Source organism: Myotis brandtii, unplaced genomic scaffold (assembly GCF_000412655.1).
Source record: "Myotis brandtii unplaced genomic scaffold, ASM41265v1 scaffold456, whole genome shotgun sequence".
Taxonomy (NCBI): domain Eukaryota; kingdom Metazoa; phylum Chordata; class Mammalia; order Chiroptera; family Vespertilionidae; genus Myotis; species Myotis brandtii.
Window position 1 is genome coordinate 366,648 of NW_005367431.1, and position 24,775 is coordinate 391,422.

Sequence of the window (24,775 nt, forward strand, 5' to 3'; positions counted from 1 at the left end):
CACAAATTCGTGCTCCAGTGGGGTCCCTCGGCCTGGCCTGCGGGATCTGGCCGAAACTGGCTCTCCAACATCCCCTGAGGGGTCCCAGATTGAGAGAGGGCGCAGGCCAGGCTGAGGGACCCCACCACCTATGCATGATTGGGACTGGGGAGGGACCGTGGGAGGGCTCCAGGGCATGTCCAGACTATCTCACTCAGTCCCGATCGGCCGGACCCCAGCAAAAAGCGAACCTACCAGTTGGAGCATCTACCCCCTGGTGGTCAGTGCACCTCATAGCGACTGGTCAACCAGTCAACTGTCTGTCCCTTGGTGGTCAGTGCATGTCATAGCGAGCGGTTGAACGGCCTTAGCATATCATTAGCATCATGATATGCTTTGATTGGTTGAAGGGACGACTGGACACTTAGCATATTAGGCTTTTAGTGTATAGGATAGGATGCTTGGAAAACTGAGAGAGGCATCTAAGCAGCGGTTCGTACATTCCTTGCCCTCATTTCTATAGGTCTCTTCTCTAACCATTTTTGCCTAGATTACCGTAGTGACCTCTTTGCTTAGCCTCCCAGCATACAAATGCTTTCCATTACCCCATTTTATGGAGAAATGTCAGATTAATCTTTTAAAATTAGTTTTTATGATGTTACTCCCTAATGGATTAGAGCCCAACTTGTCGGTGTTCCATAAAGACTCACTGGCGACTGGACTAGTTGTGCTTTTTCACCTCCTTACTCCTTTCCTATGTCAGTACCAGCCTTTTTTATTGGTGGACACCTGCCCCAATTGTTTTCATTTCTAGCTTTGCTCTTCATGGAAAGCCCTTTTCACTGTCTTCTCACTCTCAATCTCCCCTCCATCCCCCAGCCCCCTTTAAGGCATTCCTCGACCTGACCTATCTCAGGTTATTGTTCCTTTCTTCATCTGTAGTGGATTGTAAAGTTTAACATTCTGTACCATACTATTAGTGTGTTTACTCTAAAACGCTCTGTAACTGTATCAGTTTGACTCCTGGTAGGTTTTTATTTTTAATCATTTCTTTCAGGGCAGAGAAGTCTTTTACTACTTTCATTATTCCAGTAGTGGCTAATGCAGGCTATTCAAGTAATAGTGTTTACATCAGTAAGTACTTGAGATGCTGAAACTTTTAAATTTTTTCAGTAGCCAGAAAAGTAGTATAGGTTTTCAGATGTAGGAGAGAAGATCAAATTAGATCATATCGTCCAAGCCTAAGTAATGTCATCCTTATTGGAAGGACATTAGATACAACTATAAACAGTGCTCATGAAAAGTAGTTAATAACTTGGCAAAATATTTTTTAAAAATTTGTTAATTTTTCCCTGGCCGGTTTGACTCAGTGTATAGTGCGTTGGTCTGTGGACTGAAGGGTCCCAGGTTCCATTGCAGTCAAGGGTACATGCCCAGGTTGTGAGCTCTGTCTCCAGTAGGGGGCGTGCAGGAGGCAGCCGATCAATGATTCTCTCTCATCATTGATATTTCTCTCTCCCCCCCTTCATTCCTCTCTGAAATCAATAAAAATATAAAAAATAAGACTCAGTGTATAGTGCGTTGGTCTGTGGACTGAAGGGTCCCAGGTTCCATTGCAGTCAAGGGTACATGCCCAGGTTGTGAGCTCTGTCTCCAGTAGGGGGCGTGCAGGAGGCAGCCGATCAATGATTCTCTCTCATCATTGATATTTCTCTCTCCCCCCCTTCATTCCTCTCTGAAATCAATAAAAATATAAAAAATAATATAATTTAAAAATAAAATAAAATATAATAATTCCCCCTTAAAAATAAAAAAATTTGTTAATTTTATGTATGGCATAATTGTAATTATGAAAAAGAAAAGAAACTGTCCCCCCCTCCCTTTTTTTTTTTAGAGGGCCAGAATAGATTTTAACCAAAAAGATATTTAGTTAGGAACCTATAAGTATGGACATTTGTTTTCAGTAGTAATTATCTTGCCACATAAGCTAAAAAAAAATTTTTTTTAAACAAATGGATTAGTGACATTTTTAAAAATTGATTTTTTTTTTAGAGAGAGGAAGGGAGAAAAAGAGAGAGAGAGAAACATTGATATGAGGGTGAAATGGATTGGCTGCCTCTTGCACATTCCCATATTGGGGATCTAGCCTACAACCCTTTTTAAAAAATATATTTTTATTGAGTTCAGAGAGGAAGGGAGAGGGAGAGAGAGATAGAAACATCAGTGATGAGAGACAATCATTGATTGGCTGCCTCCTGCACACCTCCTACTGGGCATCAAGCCTGCAACCCGGGCATATGCCCTTGATTGGAATTGAACCTGGGACCCTTCAGTCCACAGGCGGATACTCTATCCACTGAGCCAAACTGGCTAGGGCCGTGGTCGGCAAACTGCGGCTTGCGAGCCACATGCGGCTCTTTTGCCCCTTGAGTGTGGCTCTTCCTAAGCCTTAGGAGTACCCTAATTAAGTTCATAACAATGTAACCTATATAGTTTAAGTTTAAAAAATTTGGCTCTCAAAAGAAATTTCAAACGTTGTACTGTTGATATTTGGCTCTGTTGACTAATGAGTTTGCCGACCACTGGTAGGGCAACCCCCAACCTTTTGGTGCATGGATGATACCCAACTAACTTAACCACACCAGCCAGGGCTAGGCTAAAAATTTTAAGAAGTAATTACTAGATGCAGATTGTGAGGCTGCCTAGTAGAGAAATGTGAAAAAATTATAGCAAATGTTGATTCTTAGAAATTTTTTTGGTGATTTGAAATAAAACAAAAATATAATAGTAACATTTAAAAATAATCTTGCCCAGTCCAGTGTGGCTCAGTAAATAGAGCATTGGCCCACACACCAAAGGATCTCAGATTGAATTCCCAGTCAAGACACGTACCTGGGTTACAGGTTTGATCCCCGGCCTCTGTCGGGGTGGCTGCAAGAGGCAACTTCTCTCATATTGGTGTCTGTCTGTCTCTGCCTCCCTCTCTCTGAAGATCAATGGGAAAAATATCCTTGGGTGAGGATTAACTAATAAAAACAAAACAAAACAGAAAAACCATCTTTAGCCCTGGCCTGTGTGGCTCAGTTGGTTGGAAGCGTCATCCCATAAATTGAAAGTTGGCGGGTTCGATTCCCAGTCAGGGCACATGCCTGGGTTGTGGGCTTGATCCCCAGTAGGGAGTGTGCAGGAGGCAGCTGATCAATGATTCTCATCATTGATGTTTCTATCTCTCCCTCCCCCTTCCTCTCTGAAATCAATAAAAATGTATTTAAAAAAAAGGACAGGGCAATTCCTTAATTAGTAGATATATGAATAGGAAGTGAGAATTTAAATCATATTCCTTAAATGGAAAGAGAAGGTGAAAACTAAAACACCATCTTTATTTATTTATATAATTAGTTATTTTTAATTTAAAAAATATCTGGGTAGAAAAATATAAAAATAACTGGCTAATGATTAAACTATTGAACATTTCCTTATTTAAGTGATAGTTTGCAAAGTAGATTGGAAGTTATCTGCTTTCTTACGAATATTTGAAACAGTGTGGCTCAGTGGTTGAGTGTTGGCCCATGAACCAGGAGGTCACCGGTTTGATTCCTGGTCAGGGCACATGCCCGGTTGCGAGCTTGATCCCCAGTAGGAAGTGTGCAGGAGGTTCCTCTCATTGGTGTTTGTATCTCTCCATCCCCCTCCCTCCCCCCACCCTCTAAAATCAATAATGACATATTTAAAAAAATACTTGAAAACATGTTATGAGTTCTTCCCTTAAAATTGCCATTAACTTTTGTCACTTAAAAATTAAGGTGAAGTGAAATGTGTCTACTTAAGAGAACATGTCTTATTTATTTGTAGAGAATTCTGTATCACCATCATCTAAGTTTTTATTTATTAGAAAATCAGTTCCAAATCATAATAAAAGTAGATTTTGTAACAAGTCATCCATAATCCCATCACACTAACCTAGTTCAGTTTTTATTTTTCTTCCTGATCTTGATCTAAAAGGGAAAGAGGTATGATGAGAAGCATTATTTACATGTATATTTTATTTTAAAATTTAATGTTATTTTACAAATATTGCATATCATTATTACTATTTTTAAAATATATTTTTATTGATTTTGGAGAGGAAGGGAGAGGGAGAGATAGAAACATCAATGATGAGAGAGAATCATTGATCAGCTGCCTCCTGCATGCCCCCTACTGGGGATCGAGCCTGCAACCCAGGCATGTGCCCTTGATCGGAATCGAACCTGGGACCCTTAGTCCGCAGGCCGATGCTCTATCCACTGAGTCAAACCAGCTGGGCTCCATATCATTATTATGGCTATTTTGGGTGAGCTTACATAGTACTTAGCAGCTGTCTATTGAACATTTACTTTGCTCCCAGTTTTTTTGCTCTTTTATGTTGAATGTAGAGTTTTTTCTTTTGACTTTTTTGTCATTGAGATAAATTCTCAGGAATGAACATGATTCTTGATGTATATATTTTCTGATATAAAAAGAATTGTGACATTGAATGGATATACCTTTTCTTTAAGCCTTCTAAATTATACTTTAAAAAAATGTTTTTATTAATTTTAGAGATACAAACATAGATTGGCTGCCTCTTGCATGCCCCCTACTGGGGATTGAGCCCTCAACCTGGGCATGTGTCCTAACCAGGAATCAATCCTGTGATCTCTTGGTTTATGGGTTGATGCTCAACCACTGAGCCACACCGGCCAAGCTAAATTATACTTTTACATTTAAATTGGTTTTGGTTAAAGCTTTAGTAATTATTTGAGTGTAGTTCATAGTATTTGTGAAAGCACTTTGTACGCTATCTTACTTGATTTCACAACAACCCTCTATGGCAGTGGTTCTCAACCTTCCTAATGCCGCGACCCTTTAATACAGTTCCTCATGTTGTGGTGACCCCCAGTTTCATTGTTACAAATTGAACATAATTAAAGCATAGTGATTAATCACAAAAACAATATGTAATTATATGTGTGTTTTCCGATGGTCTTAGGTGACCCCTGTGAAAAGGGCGTTCGACTCCCAAAGGGGTCGCGACTCACAGGTTGAGAACCGCTGCTCTATGGTATGGAGGACTAGGTAAATCCCCTAAGGACATTAAGGTTTTGAGAAGGGATTTCTGAAAATTTTCACACATCACAGCTCTGACTAGAACATGTGACTGTCAGCAGAAACCAGTACAACTATTTCAGTCAGTTCTGAGCTCTCCTTTTTCTGAGTTAATATCTAATTCTTTTAATGTAATGAGATAGTTACTAAGAAATTAAAAATGGGGCGGGGGAGGGGGGTGTCGGTCTATATCTTACCAGCTAGTTAAAATATCAGGTATTTGACTTGATGATTGGCTACATTCCAATGAAAGGAAGCTTGTGTTGGAAGTTTTCGTTGCCATAACATGATCAGACCTGAGCATGGCTGCAGGGCTGTAGCTTTCCTGTGAATAGTGTTCCTTAAGAAGCCACATTTCTGCTGAGGGACAGCTTTATGCAATCTATGTTGAGTCTATAAGCAGTGACCTAATATTTTATGCCTCTTGAGCAGAGTACTTGTTGGAATGTGCATTTAGTGTTGAGACCATCTGAAAACTTCATTGATACTTCCTTATGCAAATATTAGTGATGGTATGATCAAAACGCCTAGTCTTTAATAATCATCCTGTCTCTTAGTTTCTGCAAAGCTGTGGTCATGGTTCTTCTTGTAGTGTTTTGTGAGTGTTCTCAATTTTATGGGATTTGCACTGAAGTGGGCTGGGTGATGCTGTGCTGGGCACATGGGAGCATTTCATTGGCTAGTCAGTAGTTTTATCAGTATTATTAAAGAACAAAGTACTAGTTTGTTTTTTAAATAATAATAGCAGCTAATTTGTTGAATGGTTACTCTGCATTTAGCATTATACATTATACACTATCTCATTTAATGTTCATAACAGTTCATTTTATGGGTGAGAAAACTGAGGCATGGAGGGGTAAAATTCACACAGTTGGGATTTAAAACCGTTTAAAAAATGATTTCAGAGCACCTGTGTGCTTTACCACTATATTAGTCTTAAAATAAGAAGCCTAGAGGTTCTTGACATTCTCAGCCCTTAATTGTCTCTACCTCTGTTTAAAGGGCTCTTAGTAGGAGTTAATGTGATGATTGCGCAACTGTGGCTTTGTGTATGGTCTTTTTGTTACATGATAAAATAAAAAAAGGTGTTTCTAATAAAAATTTAGAGGTTTCCCAAGCAGATAGCAGTATTTGTAAACCAATGCTTGATTTCTGTTTTGTTCTCCAGAAGCCTCATGACTAAGCTTGCTTGATTTCTTCTTTAAGTCTTTTCTTTTACAAACCTATAGTTCAAGCTGGGATAATAGTGTGTGTGTGTTTCTCCCAAAGATTTGAAAACAGAGGGGTGATTAGGAGTCCCATTTAATGGGATAATACAAAGAAGAGTACAAGGTCCTTGTGTTGCTGGATGTAGGCTCTCCCAAGTCTTGTTTCTTAGTAGGTCTTGAAAGGGCTTTAAATCTGCAAATCATAGATGATTGGATTATGAAATTAACCCACGCTAACCAGAACTGCAAGAGACTAATGTAAGAAAACCATAATGTAGTTTACTAATTTATAAGGAGAAGTAATAACTCTCAAGTGGACAGGAGGATTGCATCCAGTGATCAGCATGCTTGGCTACAGGAGGAAGCCAAGTTCTTATAAAAAGTTTGCTTGGTAAGCAGATTTTGAGCCAGGGAAGTTACTTGGATGTTTTTAGTAGCTGCTGTAGTCAAGCTACTATCTAGCCTGTTGCATTAACTGCTTTTTATAAGGATAGAATTGTTTGTGCATCATATATATAAACATGCCAACTGGATAATAATGCCTACATCTGACTACCTGGGTCTCCTTTGCTTTTGTTGGACCAATTCCTAATTCCCATTATCTTCCTTTAGAATTGTCAAATCTTTTAATCCTCTTTTTACCTAAATTTTTTTAAAGTGAAGTTTGTAAACCTCTGCTGTGATCTTTTTTTTGTTTTTTAAATATATTTTATTGATTTTTTACAGAGAGGAAGGGAGAGGGATAGAGAGTTAGAAGCATCGATGAAAGAGAACCATTATGAGAGAGAAACATCGACTAGCTGCCTCCTGCACACTCCCCACTGGGGATGTGCCCGCAACCCAGGTACATGCCCTTGATCGGAATTGAACCTGGGACCCTTCAGTCCCCAGGCCGACGCTCTATCCACTGAGCCAAACCGGTTAGGGCTGCTGTGTTCTTTTTTGTTCTGTCAAAGAGCAGTATTTATTTTCAAGTTCTTGATGGGGTAAGCATAACTCTCTTTTCATCCACTAGTTGCACTTCAGTTTTTGGTAATTGAATTGAAGTGTGGTTTAAGTGAAGGTTTGGCAGCTCCTGGCATTTATGCCAGTGGGTTGGTGAATCCTAGGATGTTTTAGCCAGTGCTGTGGATGACATAACCTCCAGAAAGTTGCTGCTGAATTTGAAATAACAGTTGGATACTCAACATCACTTTGCTGTATAATTCAGTAGATTATAGTATAGCTCCTTTTACTATGATCAGATTTGAACAGTAATGTATTTTAGTTGACTCTTGAATATGTGATTGCTACTAACTGTCAGTGAGCTTAAACATCTCTGAGTTGATTTGATTTAGGAGAATATAAAAAAGCCATTCATTTTTAAAATAAGGGCTATAGGGAGAACATGAAATGGAATGGATATAATTTTTTCCAAATTCAAAAGTACTTGGATTTTGGGTATTAGAACTAGAACAAGAAGTGCTTCTTGAAGTCAAACTCTTGAAGAAGTATTTTGAATATAAGAAAATACTATATATTGACAACTGTATCTGTTACCTATTGCTACATGACAAATTATCCCAAAATTTAGTGGCTTAAAACAACACAGGTTAAGCCTCACAGTTTCTGGAGGTCAAGAACCCAGTCATCGCTTGGCAAGAACCTCTATTTTGGAGTCCCTTGCGAGCTGCAGCCAGCCATCTCAAAGTCAATTGGGGAAAAGTCTGCCTCCAAGCTCACTCACATGGTTGATGTCAGGATTAAGTTCCTTACAAGTTGTTGGAGTGAGGGCCTCAATTCATAATGAATTGATGTCCAGTGACCTCTCGTGGTTCCAGCAGCTGGCTTCATCAAAGGGAGCATGCAAGATAGATGTGAGTAAGAGGGTAAGAGAGAGAAGTAGAAGCAAGACTGGTCAGTTTTTTATGACAGCCTTGAGAGAGACAACCCATCACTTTTGCCTCATGTTATTCCTTAGAAGCAAGTCACAAGGTCTAGCCCACAGTAAAGAGAAGGAGATTACCAGAGGAATCATTTCAAATGCTGCTTACCACACACCTGAGGAGTGGGGATGGGTATGTTTTGGACAAAAGAAAGAAATAGTAGGTTCCATGTAAGATCCAGAGACTGAAGAAGTTTGCTAAGTTTGCTTCTGTCTTTGCTCATGTACTTTTCCTTTCCTTTCCACTTGCAGGGCACTCTTGTAACCCATAATTTCTACCTTTTTTCTCCCAGAATCAGCATGCTGCCATCCTCTCTCCCACCTCCTTTTTCTTTATCTCTTACAGACTTGTCTTTTCAGTGCCTGCTGTTTTCATTGATAATAGTAATTGGATCTTCTTGTTGCCACTCTGCCAAAGCATAAGAAGTTCTAGTACTTTTGGGGCTGTTCCTAGCATCTACTTAGGATTTATATTTATACCAATTGTTAATAGTGGGACATATGGCCTCTTGGTATCTGACTAGGGTCATGAGTTTTGATGTATGTTCCTATGAGATTTGTTGCATTTATCCCTACTTTGAAATAGAATCTTCACTTTTTAGTACCTTTCTATGTTGTACTAGTATAGTTGTTTCCTTTGAGAGAATTTCATCTGGAAACAGCTTGTTTATATGTTCACCTGCTTTTGCTAGCTTTGTGTTATGACAGCCTGGCAAGCTACAGTGAAAGATGACAGGATTCCAGAAGCCATTTTTGAAGTCTTGAGTTCAAGGACTGCTACTCTTAGTAAGCAATTTGACCAATTATGGACAGATTATATTATTTTGCACATGGAGTTTGGTACTTACACAATCTTTTCCTTGAGGTTTGAATAAAGATTTTCCAATTTGTGTAGAGAGGGACGAGCACTATAATGAATATTTTTGATCACCTTTGCTCTCTTTCCACAAATTAACCAACTAGTGAGGTGTCCCTTATGCTGACATTCTTCTGGTACAGAGGAGAAGTTGATGGGAACTTCTCTTTGCTCACACTCCCTATAAAATAGAGGAGAAAAATCAAAATGTTAGTTGGAAAGGGACAACCAATAGGGAAGTAAATTCTGTTTGTAATCTTCTGAGAGGGCATTTTTGAGACTAAAAGGAGAAGTTGTTTAAAAACAAGAATTCTTGAATTGTGCTTGAGTAGTTCTCATTAATTTGCAGTGTACCTTCTGTGATTTATAGCTATTTTGCCTTGATGTAATGCCATTGAATACATTTATTGAGAACCTGCTATGTGGCAGGCATTGTGCTAGGCACTCATCAACAGAACTAATCATCCCAACAACTTGGAAAATATTTTCTTTATCAGTACAAAGAGATGAGGCACCCAGGACAGTTCAGTGATTTGTCCTAGGATACACATCCAAGTTGTCTGGTCTAAGGCTTCCTTATTCCACTACTTAGCTATGGTCTGGGCTCTTTCTCTTGTTTGTTCCTCCTCTGCTTCCCAAATCTCAAGTTAAGAGACTAGCTCTCTCATTGTTTCCCCCTAAGAATAAATCCAAGGGGCTCACTAGGAATTTACTGCTTATAACTACTTATCTTCAAGCAAATCTATGCTTCTGTGTATTAAAATGCCAGACCCAAATCTGTATTCTGTCATGATCTTGTTGGCTTAGAAATAAATTAGGACCTGAAGAGAAAAGTGTGGGAAACTGCTTTGGTCCAGGTAGTAGTAGCCCATGTCTATCAGATTTATAGAGCTAGATTAACTAGATTTAAAATATGCTGAGAAATGTAGAATTTCTGTTTGGAAAGTTGAGATTTATTTTAGTGAGGGCAAAGTTGAGTTATTCCTCCATTATCATTGGGTTATGGGTTTTAAATCGGAAAGATAGACATTTATTATCGAGGAGAGCAAATGTTTTGTTCCTCCTGGGTTTTAACTCTGAACCTCTGAGACATTCAACTCTCCAGGTGTGCTCATTTATGCTCAAAAGCAGTGATTAAGTACTATCTCAAACACCTGAGTTTCTTGTCTGACTAGTAGCAGCTGAAATGAAAACATAATTAGAGGAAATAAAGAGGGACATTTTAGTAAGTAAAGCTGATGACCAGAATGAAGAATGATGGCATTCTAGTGGAATTTTATTTTGTAACTCTGGTCACGAATGCTTTGCTCCTGTGTAAAACTGTACTGTGTTTTGCTTGAAGGCTACTTTGCATTTCTTTGGTTGAAGCTAGTTTAAAGTTCTCACATTGTAAGTTTATGACCAGTGATGCCTGCATTTCTACGAATTACAGAATGTTTTGTGAAGTCACTTTAATGACATTACTAAGTATTGTTAAAATTAATTGAGGTTAGGAGGTTTTATGTCTCTTCCAGTAATGGGGAAAGACAGCTGTTCTGTCTTTCCAAAAATTTTGGAATAGGTTAATGATGTGGTTGGGAAGTTTTTTTTGTTTGTGTTTTTCTTTTGGTGATGGAAGTTTTTTAGTTAACAGAATCTCTGTATATAAAGGAGGTGGATTTTGCCTGTAGCATTCTGAGTAACTGTATGGTCAGTTAGTACACATGTGGGCAAAAGTGTTTTAGTAGTTGTAGGTATTTTTCTTTTTTCAATAAGAGACTTCTTAGCTAGCAGTTAGCTAGTAGGTCTAATATGAGTCCCCTTCCCCCCTTTAAAAAATCTTGGCATAGGTTAAGTGAAAAATTCTAGATATTTAAGCTGAGCCTCTATTGTGATGGCCTGATCTGTGCAGGGCCCTCCCCACCTTCTACCCTTGCCATAGACCTCTCTGTGACTTTTGCCACATGTACAGTAGTGTTCTGACCACAATCTGCGTAGCCAGAACACTGTGACTAAAAACTTTCAGGGCACGTGAGCATCTTCAGTACCCTTGTCTAAAAGAAAGTGTTGACTGCTGTACTTTCATCCTTTATGAATTCTTTAAAAGCGTCTATTATTTTTAATTTGCAGCAGCTCTTGCCAGGTAAAAAGTTTTGGGAAACAGATGAATCCAGCAAAGATGGACCAAAAGGAATATTCCTGGGTGATCAATGGCGAGACAGTGCCTGGGGAACATCAGGTAATCTAGATCTAGCATCTGTACTGTGATTTATGCCTGTCTTAGAGCTCCTTTCCTCAGCAATTGGCAAGTCATAAATTGTACATCAGTGACATAAGCATGTCAAGCAGTGTCCTGTCCTGTAATATAATTACCATGAAGGAGCTTATGTGATATAATTTATTAAAGCATAATTAAGCAAAATCAAATCTTCAGTATTTTATTGAAGTGCTAGCCACAGGGGAATGGTCTTATTTGAAACGACCATAATTTCAGCTATAACTTCTTGTTCTGTACTGCTGTCAGCATACTTAGAATTAGAAAATCCATGCCTGCCATTTGAAGTCATGCTTCTTTTTCCTCCCCTTGCCCCCCTGCGTAATGTGTATGGGATGATCTATCTGTGAATGTGGGTGAGGCCAAAATCAAGTCACTGGGCACAGATGCTCTTCTGACAGATTACCCTTGAAGAGGGATGGGGAGAACTTGTAGAGGCAGACACACTGACAGCAGAAAGAAATGATAGATCACAGGGAGGAAGGAGACAGAAAATCCAAAAGCTGATGTGCTGTTATAGCACAGTATAAGAATGGAAACTCAGATAACAGCAAGTCATCAGAAGAATCAAATTATGTTTAAAAAGGGCAGTAAAGTCATATTTTGTTTTAGTAATATCACCAATAAAATACATTAAAAAGAAATTCTACCACTTGAAAGGAGCAAACATTAATTTATTCACTTAGCTAGGAAAACCAGTTATGTGAACTGCTGTATTGCTCTGCTATCCTGGATATATGAGGGGTGTGTTCCGTTTTCTTAGTTATTTAGTATATTATACTTAGGGAAAAACACAATAGGAGGTTTTGGCTCAGCTGACCATGGCAGGTTTCCTGATTCCCAGTCATTGGTTTATCCTTGAGACATCATTCATAATTTGTTTGAGCCTCTGGCTGCACTGTATCATGCTTGTGTATCTTTTTTGTAGATCATTCAGTTTCCCAGCCAATCATGGTGCAGAGAAGACCTGGTCAGAGTTTCCATGTGAACAGTGAGGTCAATTCTGTACTGTCCCCACGGTCGGAGAGTGGGGGACTAGGCGTTAGCATGGTGGAGTATGTGTTGAGCTCATCCCCGGGAGATTCCTGTCTAAGAAAAGGAGGATTTGTAAGTTGGCTTGAGGAACTTGTTCCTATATCTCTCTTTTTTAACCCCCAAAACAAAACATGCCTGTTTAGTTTCCTTAGATATTCACACCACTAATTAGAGGGTATTATAAAAACACTTACTGAAATTAGTAGGGGATGTAAACCAAACTATTAAACATAGAGAAATGATATTTTTTTGGGACACATTGATAGCAATGTGAGGTAGGTCTATCAGAAAATACCATTTTTAGTTTAAAACAACAGAAGTACACAAGAGTAGGAATTTGAAAAAAGAAAGCTGAAACTGGTGTCAGTAGTGAATAGATTGGAAAGCAGTGATTTGTCAGCACCCAAGAACCCTTAAAATGGATCAGCTATGTAGGATCATTCTTGTTTTGCTAGCTAAGTTTTAATTATAGAATGATCTTTGACCTTCTTTGAACAGCTATACTTCTCACACCCAGCCTGTCAGGAAATTAAAAATTCTGTTAATTCTATATCTGTAATTTTTGTGTGTCCATCACCATTGACCACTTTGATGCCAAATTTGAGTCAAAGCAGCTTGCCTGTCTATAGTCTCTTTCCTTTTAAGTCTAAGCAGTCCTCCTCAGGCATTCTTGATAGCCTTTCTCAAAACTAGCCCTTTCTATGGCATCGACTTTCTAGATCTAGAAGTCTTAAGATGGAAACATTTCAGTCTTCCTCATTTCTGACTTCCACATCTGTGATAGGAAGGCCATGAGAGGCCCCATGACTCTGTTTCCCCTCCTTTTTCCCCAGGTCAGATTGTTTTGTACATTTTTAAAGCTCTCCCTGAAGTCCTTTTGGTCTAATAGTACTTGCTGGCAGTAATTTAAGAAATCTTTTTTCCTTCAAATCATATTAATTTTTCCTCCATAACTATCTTTCTTTATCATATAGCATTTATTGTCAATATTTTTATTGGCATATATCTGTTGCTATGTGTCAGAGGCTTCGTCTTATTTCCCCCATTCCACTCGAAACTTCTTTAGAGTAACAGTAGTTCGTTTTTGGTGCAGCTTCAAGTGTCAAGTACAATTCTTTAACATGTTAGTGATATTAAATGAATGATTGTTGACTTGGTTGGCATGAAGAGAACCAGGTACACACGGAATTAGCTTTATTCTAGGCACATCTAAGGTGTTGCTTCAACATGGCCTAGAGCTTTTAATTTGTAGAAAAACCAGAAAAAAATGAAATGAACTTCTTTAAGAGACTGGTTTGGTTTTCTCTCAGCTCCACACTTAGAAGTTTGGTGTGAGGAATTTAGCCAGAAGAGGATCTCTTATAACAACTCATAGGAAGATCAAGGAACTAAACTGGGGCTTTTGTCTTAGTCTTGAGAACTAGCCATTCCGAAGCTGACTTGATTGTTTTTTGATACTGTAAAGACGGAGAGGTCAGATTTAGTGGCTTGTGGATCAGATAGGAAAAGACTTTTAATTTGAACCTTCCCAAGAGGCTGCTTGGGAAGAACAGGATCTACCCTTTGGATGTGGGGAATGGGATCAGGCAAAAATGATCATTTGCCTATTGTTCCATGGGAAGAATGGTGTTAACTACTTTTCTTCTTTCACCTTATCCCTAGCTTACCTCTTTTTTTTTTTTTTTTTTTTTTTTTTTTTTTTACATTTTTATCTCACGAACCCAGATTTCTATAGGAAGTGCTGTCTATTCCTGCCTCCCTTTTTCCGTTTCCTTTTTTTTTTTTTTTTTTTTTTTTTTTTTGGTCCTCATACATTTTTATCTCACGAACCCAGATTTCTATAGGAAGTGCTGTCTATTCCTGCCTATAACTTTTAGTTATTTACTGTAGAAGAAAAGTTAGTGTTGTGTGTAGGTAAGTTGTTACTGTGGTAAACTGGAACCTGTGTTATGTGTGTGATCAGTTTTTAATTCTTGTGCATTATCCAAGGTGGCATGTGCCTAGGTTTCATACATTTTTATCTCACGAACCCAGATTTCTATAGGAAGTGCTGTCTATTCCTGCCTATAACTTTTAGTTATTTACTGTAGAAGAAAAGTTAGTGTTGTGTGTAGGTAAGTTGTTACTGTGGTAAACTGGAACCTGTGTTATGTGTGTGATCAGTTTTTAATTCTTGTGCATTATCCAAGGTGGCATGTGCCTAGGTTACTGTGAAGTTTGAAGGAGGTAGAAAAATAATTGAAATAAAGAGAAAGATAAAGCTCTGGGATTGAATTAATATTTTTGTCTGTTTTTCTCTTTTTGAACAATTGTTTCATTATTCTGTGACAAAGCTGTATCTTTTGCATTGTGTCTTGCATTTGTATTTATGAAGGCAACTGTCATCCTTTGTTGTCTTGGGAGGCTGATGGTTTTTAGTTCTTAAAATATTGTCACCAGAAGTTAAGACCTCAGGACAGAGTTCAGAAAATTGTACTCTAACAGTCAGATAATCTACTGAGCTGAGGTTTGCATTAGGATAAATGAAAATTCTGCACATCTGTGTTCCAGCTTCTTGTCAGAGGAAGGTCGTGGGTAATGAAATATTATTCCATATTTTGACGTGGGTGCCATCTAAAGCAGCGATCGCCAACAAGTGGTCCGAGGACTGGGTCCACTGGTGGTCCGTGAGGTCCGAAAGTTTGGCGACCACTGATCTAAAGGATGGTATAGCAGGACTGATCAGTGACATCAAGCTACAACATTGGCATATTCAATAGTGGATGGATGCTTGAGGATCAGTGAATTACTTTTTCGCTTTGTGGTTGTATCCTGCTGATCTTATACCTAACCTGGCCTTTGCTCTGCCTGTTGGTTAGGATGACATCTGACCAAAGTTCTGGTCATGGAAACCTTAGTCACTTTTTGGTTGTCATGATATGCATGCATCTTCTTGGAAAAGTTGAACTAAAAAAAAAAAATCTAACCTGTCCTTCAAAGTGTTGAGTTTAGAGGCCAAAAAGAATATCTGCTGCTTATAGCTAATTGTACTAAACTAAAGGGTGGGTAATGGGTGGTTTATGGGTCAGAGGTGGCTGTACCAGCATTACCTCCATAAGCCACGGAGAAGCCTCATTTGAGTCTCCTTAGAGCTGAAAACATCATTTCTGAGGAACGAATGAATGTAGATAGACCTCAAAACAAGTACTAAGTGGTCATTCTCAGATACTGACAACAGATAATCCAAGCTCTGATTAATTTTTCAGTTAAAGGAGGTTTAGAACCAAAGTAATCTACTCATTGTACAGTGGTTTTCCATTTTTAGTGAGGTTGTTTACTGATTGCAACTTGAATGAAGGTATTTAACTCTTGTCTAGCCTTTTAAGGTTCATTTGATTTTGCACATGGATTCAGTTTAGTACTTAAGGCTTCCGTGATAAGAGTACTTTCAGCTGACAATAAGAATTCGACAGCAGTATTTTGTTCTTAATACTGTAAATTTTTGGTGGTATTGCACATAGGAACCAGGGACTTCAGGATAGCGGTTTTCAGAATAGGAAACCTCAGAAGACCAGTTAAGCCAGGGTCAAGTTATTTATTTATTTATTTAATATATTTTTATTGATTTCAGAGAGGAAGGAAGAGGGAGATAGAAACATCATTGATGAGAGAGAATCATTGATTGGCTGCCTCCTGCATGCCCCCGACTGGGGATCGAGCCCACAACTCAGGCTTGTGCCCTGATCAGGAATCGAACCAGCAACCTTTTGGTGCATAGGATAAGACTCAGCCAATTGAGCTACACTGGCCAGGGCTATCCTTCATAATTTCTGTCTTTCTGGTTTATGGTGCCCAGGGAAATAAGAAAGACCACTGTAAACTTGGATTAGGGTGAAGACTGCCCTAACCTTGGAAGAAAGATTTTTAGAAAAAACATTTTGGGAAGGCCTTTCTGCTTATCTGTAGATTGACTGCCTTCTGATCTGGAGGATGCATGCACACTCATAGCAATTCATTTGGGTCATAAAACTTGATGACTTGCTTTTCTAGACTCCATTGCATTTATTTTAGGTAACCAGTGCTACTTTAAAAACTTTGTGCAGTGTAATGCAGATAGAAGTCAGGGGTTTAAGTCTCATCTGGATCTTAATTTTCTCATCTGCAAAATGTGGATAATTAAAACACCAAAAGTCTAATTCATATGGCTAGGTGATATATTAAAAAAAAGCTTTGTAAACCTTATAAAATCTTGCTCCTCAAAGTCCATGGGCCAATAGCATCATCATCACCTGGGCATCTCAGCCCTAACGGGTTTGGCCCAGTGGATAGAGCGTCAGCCTGCGGACTCAAGGGTCCCAGGTTCGATTCTGGTCAAGGGCATGTACCTTGGTTGCGGGCACATCCCCAGTAGGGAGTGTGCAGGAGGCAGCTGATCGATGTTTCTCTCTCATCGATGTTTCTGACTCTCTCTATCCCTCTCCCTTCCTCTCTGTAAAAAAAAAATCAATAAAATATATATTTTAAAAAAAAGTAGCATCTCAGACTCTACCCCAGACCTATTGAATCTGCATTTTGACAAGACCCTCGGTGATTTTGTATGTACATTAAAGTCTGAAAAATACTACTATCAGACATAATTTTCTTGGAAGTTTAAATTACCAGTAAGCTATGGATCAAATTGAGAAACTTTTATTTGCAGGGTGGGGTTTCTTCAGATTTTAGCTTCCCTTGAACAAGAACTGTACATGTTGTACTTTGCAGTGTCAAGCTTTTAGACATTGACTAGATAAAAAGTAAAAACAAAAACACCTTCTAGAAAACCAGTTTTTGTTTTTCATTTTCGTAATAATAGCATTCTACCTATGTAAGACATATTTTCTTTTTCTCTTGGATCTGGTGGTATCACAGCAGAGGGGAACACTTTTTTTTCCTTTCTGCACACCAGGCATTTGGTGATCATATAAGCAGAGCCTGGTATAGTTTGTGTTTCACTCGAAAGTTCACACCTCCTTACTTTGTTCATTTTGAAGTTGGGATGCATCTTTCAAATGTTAGTGTGTCATAGTTTAATTGTCAGTGTTTCCTTTTTAGCAGCACATAAGATGATGGTATGTCTTACAAATTGATGGTGTCTCCGATTTGATGAAATGTAGTTGGTGGTGGCTTGATTCTGTAACAGTTTCTTTGGGTAGGGGGCGAGAACAAGGGGACATGAGCTGTCTAGCAATTTTGAAGCTTTGGGGAAGTAGAGATGAGGGTGGATTTGTTTTGAAAAAGGCAGTGGCAAAAAATGAAAATGGGATAAAGTACTGCTAAGATTTCTTTGTTTTGTTTTGTTTTCTTTGTTTTTGTTTTTTTCAGAATTGCACTTTCATGAATTGCCTTATTTTTAATCCTTGAAACAACCCTTTGAGGTAACCTTTGGCCCTGAATTTATAGATGAGAAAAATGAAGCTTTGAAGGGAAGTGATGGTGCCTGGATTCAAACTTTATTCTAATTTCAGTTCTTAACAATACTGTTTTCTGTTATTCCATACTGGTCAGTCAAGTTCCTCACAATAGGTAATATGCCAGTTTAAAAGAGTAGTTCACATGGCTAGTAATTTCAAGCTTTTACTAATTTTTGAATATTTAATTTTTTTACATTAATGATGGAGCTATAAACTGTTGAACTTTAAAGGAAATTAACATTTCAGGTTTTTTTTTTTTTTGCACTTTGTAAAACACAGACAAATGATCCTGACCGGTGTTGCTCAGTGTTTAGAGAGTTGGCCCATGAAGCGGGAGTGAGGGGGTGTGTGTGTGTGTGTGTCTGTCTGTGAGTTTGATTCCTGGTCAAGGGCGTGTATCTGGTTGGAAGTTCGATCCACACCTCTGAATCAGGCTAGTGGAAGAGGCAACCAATCGATGTGTATCTCTCACATCAATGTTTCTGTTTCTCTCTCTCTCTCTCTCTCTCTCTCTCCCACCCTCCTCCTTTCCACTGTCTCTCTAAAAATCAGTGGGAAAAAATATCCTCACTCCTTGAGTGAAGATTGAAAAAAAAAATACACCAAAAACCAGGCAAATGTATACAGGAGAAACCACCTTTTTAGTTAAAGTTATTGTTTCTGGACTGAGTGTGTCGAGCAAATATGTTAAATATTCTTTTTTAAAAAGAGGGGAGGAAGATTATTAATTTTATTGAATGTAACTTCTGCCATATGGAGCTTTGTGGTAAGATCACTGTAGTAAGAGAAGAAATTCAATTCTCATTTCTCTGACTTCACTCAGAATTAATAGATATTCTCTGAAATATTCCTCCTGTTATATGAGGCTTTTGAGGAAGCTGAGCCATAAATGGATGTACTATGAGTTCTACAATATATAGTTCTTTTCTCAGTCTGTTCTTATCTCAGTTCTATAATATCTTGCAATGGAACATATTCCTCCCCCTGCCTCTTAAGATCTGGGTCTCAGAGACCCCTTCTTGGCCCCACTCTTGAGGTTTTGATTGGGTTTGGCCACTTGCATTTTGAACACTCACTGAAGCCTGTATCTAAATACTACAGGTTTGGATTAACATTGAAACCCACAATAAAAAGATGCTATTAATCCTTTTCATTTTTTCTTTCATTTACTGAATAGACTTTCCAGTACTGTTATGTACTAGGTAATATGTGACAAAAAAAGCAAAGCATAAACTCTGTATGTATGATATTTATGTTAGACTTAATTACAGTGATTCTTAATTGTGACTGCTTATTGGAGTTATTGGAGAGCTGTTTATAACATTTGTGGGAGCCGGTGCAGACCAATTAAGCCAGAAACTCTGGGAGCGAGCCCAGACACTTGTAAATTTTAAAAAGAATGTGATACCCAACACTAATCATAGAGCCATTGCATTGTGGAAAATGACAGTTTCCTGGTAGGGTCAGATTGACTGTATACTTATTTAAACCACTTAATTGGGGCATTTAAGATTTTAATCTTGGTATCATAGATAATGGTACATAAATACATCCTAGTGCATAGCTTTTACTAATATATATATATTACCTTTGTATAACATGATTATACTTTATAAAACTTTTATACTTGTATTATTTCACTAATGTTTGTAACTACTCTGTTTTAAACAAAATTATCCCTGTTTTAAGGTTCAAGTTTAATAACCAGTCCAAAGCCTTGTGACCAGTGTTAGCAGTTGAGGTAGAATGTCGATTCTGTGCTATCTGGTTTAATACTTTCTTAAATACCATGTAGTTACAGGCACCTAAAATATTAAAATAAAAAATTTAAATCCCATAAAATGTACCAGCCCATTTATACTCTTTTACTCTTTTTGCAGCCATCACATTTCTGAGACCATTTTTATGATCCTGAACCCTGTATTCTCTTATTTAGAAATGAGACTTCATGTCAACTATTTTTATTTAAAGTTGTTGATTTGCTGAATTTCTTTCTCCTATGAAAACTTAGAATTGAAATATGACCTATGGCCCTAGCTGGTTTGGCTCAGTGGATAGAGCGCTGGCCTACGGACTGAAGGGTTCTGGATTTGATTCTGGTCAAGGGCACATGCCTGAGTTGCAGGCTCTATCCCTAGTAGGGGGCGTGCAGAAGGCAGCCAATCAATGATTCTCTCTCCTCATTGATGTTTCTATCTCCCTCTCCCTCTCCCTTCCTCTCTGAAATCAATAAAAATATATTTTAAAAGAGAAATATGACCTGTGTATCGAAAAGTGTATAAGTCATAAATGTTTATCGTTATGAATTTCCACAAAATGAATATACACCCTTGCATCCACATCAAGAAATGGAAGACTTCCTTGGAGGCCCCACCTTCAAATAGAAGGAACCTACTATTCTTCTGAGGCATTTCTACTCAGTAGAAAATCAGACAACTATGTTTTAGTTGAATGGACTGTATAATATTGGTGGAAAACAGCCTGCCCCAGCGCTATGTTTGAAAACTCTAACCTTTGGCAGTAATTGGGAATGTAAGTTACCAGAGGCCACATTTTCAGGCCAGAGCAGTTGGCTTCCAGATCTGCTTCTCAGCTTCTCAGCAAGCCCTTGTAGAGGGTCACCGAGGGAAGTTAACACACAGCATTCATTGATTTGGTGAGTGTCACTTTCACCGGATTTCTTACTTGTTAGCGAAACTTCCACCTACTTCTTTATCCCATTATCTTCCCATTTTCACACACAGAACTTTAGAATTTATGAGGAATTGGAGCTGAACTGCTCCTTCCAAGCCAGTGACTTGTAGATTTGTGGAAGATGACTTAGGTGTGTTAGTTGGGTAATCCTTCTAACGCTCTTTTATTATTGACATCAGTGGTGTCTAATTTATGTAGAGCTGTTTGTTATCTAAACCATATCTCCACCTATGGGATTCTTATCTGACAATGGAAGGATCCTTCTTTTAGCAGTTCAGTTTTGTAGAAATGTGGTCATTCAGTTTTCTTTGTCATAGTTTCTAAACTTCTGCCAGGCACTGTATTTAGTATTGGGGATATGCAAATGAATACATGGCTTCTGTCAGTTTTACCTTTGTAGTAGGAGGGAGCTGTTGTCTCTGGACATCTTGAAACATCTTTCTGTCTCTAGAATCCTGTCATATTTTCATCTCTGCTTAGGGATCTCATTGTGGTGCTTAACTGGCTGTCACTCACTCCTTTTGAACCGCTGACAGTCTTATACTTTGAAGATTTTACTGTGAAAGTTACATCTCAATGGTTGCTAAAACTGCAGTTTATCATCTTGATGCCACATGAAACAAGTGGCATATCCTTCTTGTATATGTTCCTTTGTTCATATTAGCCATGCCATCTTTCTTTTTCTGTGTTGCATTTGAACAGAGCATGATTTTGAAAGCACAATGGGCTCTGAACTGGCAGTTGAAAGGTCTAAGCGTGTCAAGGTATGAGCCCCCCTTTCTGGGCTAGAGATCTTTCAGAACTACTCTGAGAGCATTTGTTTATTTTGCATTTGTAGGCCTAACCATTCACAACTTTGTACCTGCTGTACCGGCCCCCATTATTGAGTTCTCCCCAATGAAATTTGGTTGTGGTGACTGGTAATGCTGTGCAGCAGCTCTCATCTTTTTCTGATTGGATTTTGCCTTTTACCAGGAGCTTTAATTGGTCTAGGTGTGTTTGTTCTTCCTTAAACTAGAAGTCAGTGGTGGGGACAAGTGAGATTGCTTCTCTCTATTTTTACCAAAACAGTAGTTACTTATTATTACTTTTTGATAAGATTGTGCCAAGCTGCCTGTACCACATCAAGTCACTATACCAAATCTTCTTTTCCTTTCGGAAATCAAGGCACTTTGCTTTATATGTCCAGGTCTTAAGTTAGGGTGTTGGTAAGAGGAGACAGATTTAATTTCCTTAGGACACAGGATGGACATCAGTGTACTTGGCATCACAGTTCTTTTGGGTCCAGTCTTTCATTAGTCACAGTTTGAAACACTTTAAAGATAACTTATTTTGCATCAGTGATTCAACATAAACAAGGTAGTCTCAAAATAATCTGGTATGGGGCAGGTCAATAGAAGAAGACAACACTTAATGGTGAAAGAATTTCACAGCTGGATTTAACATGTTTTGAAGGATTAAAAATGTTATACTTAAGGTGATTGTTGAATTATTGATGCAATGAACTGTGAGACATAGGGTTGAACTGGGGTGGTGGTGATAGTGCAAATTCGAAGGGCTTATATCCCAAGATAAGAGTAATTGAATTGGAATGATGTCAGACCACACTTAGCTCAATATCCAGAAGTAAGGGGGGGAATTTACATAGGCAATGGGGGATAGATTTTTTTTATAGACTTAACACTTTTTCAACTATACTATTAGCTGCCATACCTGGATCTTCTTAGTCATGCTATTACATAGAGTAAGATTTGAGAGTAGAAAAGTGGGACCAAGCGATACACAATTTTGGCTGGGCTTTGGGTAGAAAGAAAAAAAAAAATGGGATGGTGGGACACTGGGCATGGTAAGACTGTCCTAAACTGTAACATAAATGTATGTCTGTCTCCCCCATTTGGCAAGACTTTCTGCAGTGTTCCTGCCTCTGTGTTGTCTGTTAATTAGGTTGTAATGTCTTAAAAGGACATAGACACTGTCCTGTTCTAATTAGCATCTAGTGTAGTCTGGTGTCCGTAGTGGTTGCCCACTATCATTAGTTGATGATTAGTGAAGCTGAAGCTATTTTTTAAACAGGGCCCAAGGGATGCAGACAGTGATGAAAACGACAAAAATGAAAAGAAGAACAAGGGTACGTTTGATGGAGATAAGCTAGGAGATTTGAAGGAGGAGGGTGATGTGATGGACAAGACCAATGGTTTACCAGTGCAGAATGGGATTGATGCAGACGTCAAAGATTTTAGGTTTGTATGTTTTACACTTCTGATTTTTGAATGGGGGCTATGGGTTTTTGTTTTGATTAAGTTTTTTTTTTTTTTTTTTTTTTTTTTTTTTTTACTTTAGTTTTCTTTTTTCTTCCTTATGTGTCCTTTTTAAGAATTGGGTCTAGTGTAGGCCATACTACAAAGATTATAAATTGATTGGTAAGGTGGAATTTTCTAAGAGTTGTCAATGCCTGGTGCTTTGCCAAAACAACAGATTTTGCATTTGTATAGGACTATAATTTGCAGATTAATTCCATGAAGAACATTTCATGATTCTCAAATATCAAAATCACCTGGAATGGGTGCCTTGGGACTTTCCCCAAGTTTCTCCCAAATCACTATCTTGGGAGAAACCGTGGTTACTAATGGGAGTTTGACATATCTGCCTGGCATGCTAGAGTAGATGGCAAAACATTTGAGAACTTAATTTGAAAGTGATAAGCTCCCTTTGAGGTAGTTGCGTTAAGTATCATTTTCCTCATTTTGAAGAACCAGAGATGCAATTAAATGGCTTTTCTTAAACATACCCCTTCCATAGATGGCCTCTCATTCCATCTCTGGTCATGATTGATTTTCAGGTTTTAACCTATAATTCAATTTATGAAGTATTAAAATGATATTGTATATTTGTGTTCCACATTTGGCAAGTTCTTCTTTTCTTCATTTATGTAGATAACCTTTAGTGATGGTATATAATTTTAAAAATCTAAAACTCTTCGGTCAGTAATGTACAGATAGAGAATTGAATTTTGACTAGTTTTAAGTTAATCTAAAGTTAATATGTATATGTTTGGGCACACTTCTATATCTTACTCTAATATCTATCAAAGTCAAAATTAAAATATATTTTGGGTCATTGTTTGTAGAAAAATGTTCAATTGTTTAATATTTCTAATCTAGCTTTTGTGTCTTGTTAATGTAAAGAATTAACAGTCTTTTGAAGAAATTTGAGCACAGAGTTATAGAGTTACCTAAGGTCTTTCAGATGAGTTTGGGTAGCCTCTCCATCTTGAATCTCAGGCAGCCTGCAGCAGTGTTTTCTGGTATTTGACTTTGGGGAAGGTGGTGGTTGCAGGGCTTGAGTGTGTCAAGGAACACAACAATAGCTTTAATTTGTACCAGCTTTAGGATTTCTTTTAGACATGAAAGGTATAGAATATAGTCACAGGTTATACTCCTCTAGATTATAATATTATTCTATACTAGAGGCCCGGTGCACGAAAATCATGCACTGCAGGTGTCCCTCAGCCTGGCCTGTGCCCTCTCGCAGTCCAGGGCTCTTGCAATCTGGGACCCCTCGCTCCTTACCACCCGCCTGCTGGGATCCTTAGCACTGCCGTGAGCCCGGCTTCTGGCTGAGCAGAAGCGGCGCTCCCCCCTTTGGGAGCACACTGACCACCAGGGGGCAGCTCCTGCATTGAGTGTCTGCCCCCTGGTGGTCAGTTCCCATCAGAGTGACCAGTCGTTCTGCCGTTTGGTTGATTTGCATATTAGGGTTTTATTATTAGGATTAGTCTGATTTGGAATCATATTGTCCTACAATCCTTTTGGATAGGGTGATCATGTGCTCTGGGTTTCCCAGGACAGTACTTTATACCTGTTTTCCAGGATATTTATTAATAGTGCACTTTTTTTTTTTTTTTTGCTTTTAGGAGTGTCCTGGTTTGGATGATAAATTATATCTTCATATTATTTTTAATTCTTAGACTTATCTCCTTAGCAGGTGCATATCCTAAATAAATAATTTATTTTGTACTATTCTGTAATGGTCTGATTCTTCTGGTTTCTTAGAAGGGGAGGAGACAGTTTTAGCATTGGCCAATATATTCACATAATACAGAAAAAGAATTTCCACTTATATCAAAGTTATTTTTTTTAAGTAGAATCATTCTCACATGTGGAACTTCCCCCTTAGAAACTACTCTTCCATTATTTCTATGTTTAAGATGTTGATTTTGGGGGGCATATTTTACTATCTGCATTTTGGGATCTCTGTTTTCATGGATGC

The 24,775-nt window shown here is 38.3% G+C and overlaps 1 protein-coding gene across 22 annotated transcripts in view; it reads left to right on the forward strand.

The window, feature by feature from the left end:
- The window catches only part of PUM1 (pumilio RNA-binding family member 1), a 129,162-nt gene that overhangs the window by 41,299 nt on the left and 63,088 nt on the right, over positions 1 to 24,775 (forward strand). For 11 of the 22 annotated variants that reach the window (XM_014546779.1, XM_005875067.2, XM_005875069.2 and 8 more), the window contains 3 exons: positions 11,204 to 11,312; positions 12,277 to 12,455; positions 22,580 to 22,746. In XM_014546779.1, coding sequence (XP_014402265.1) covers positions 11,204 to 11,312; positions 12,277 to 12,455; positions 22,580 to 22,746 — 455 coding nt within the window. Of the gene's footprint in view, positions 1 to 7,278; positions 7,301 to 8,936; positions 9,025 to 11,203; positions 11,313 to 12,276; positions 12,456 to 22,579; positions 22,747 to 24,775 lie in introns of those variants that run through there. The other 11 variants (XM_014546786.1, XM_014546785.1, XM_014546789.1 and 8 more) reach the window with 7 other exon arrangements.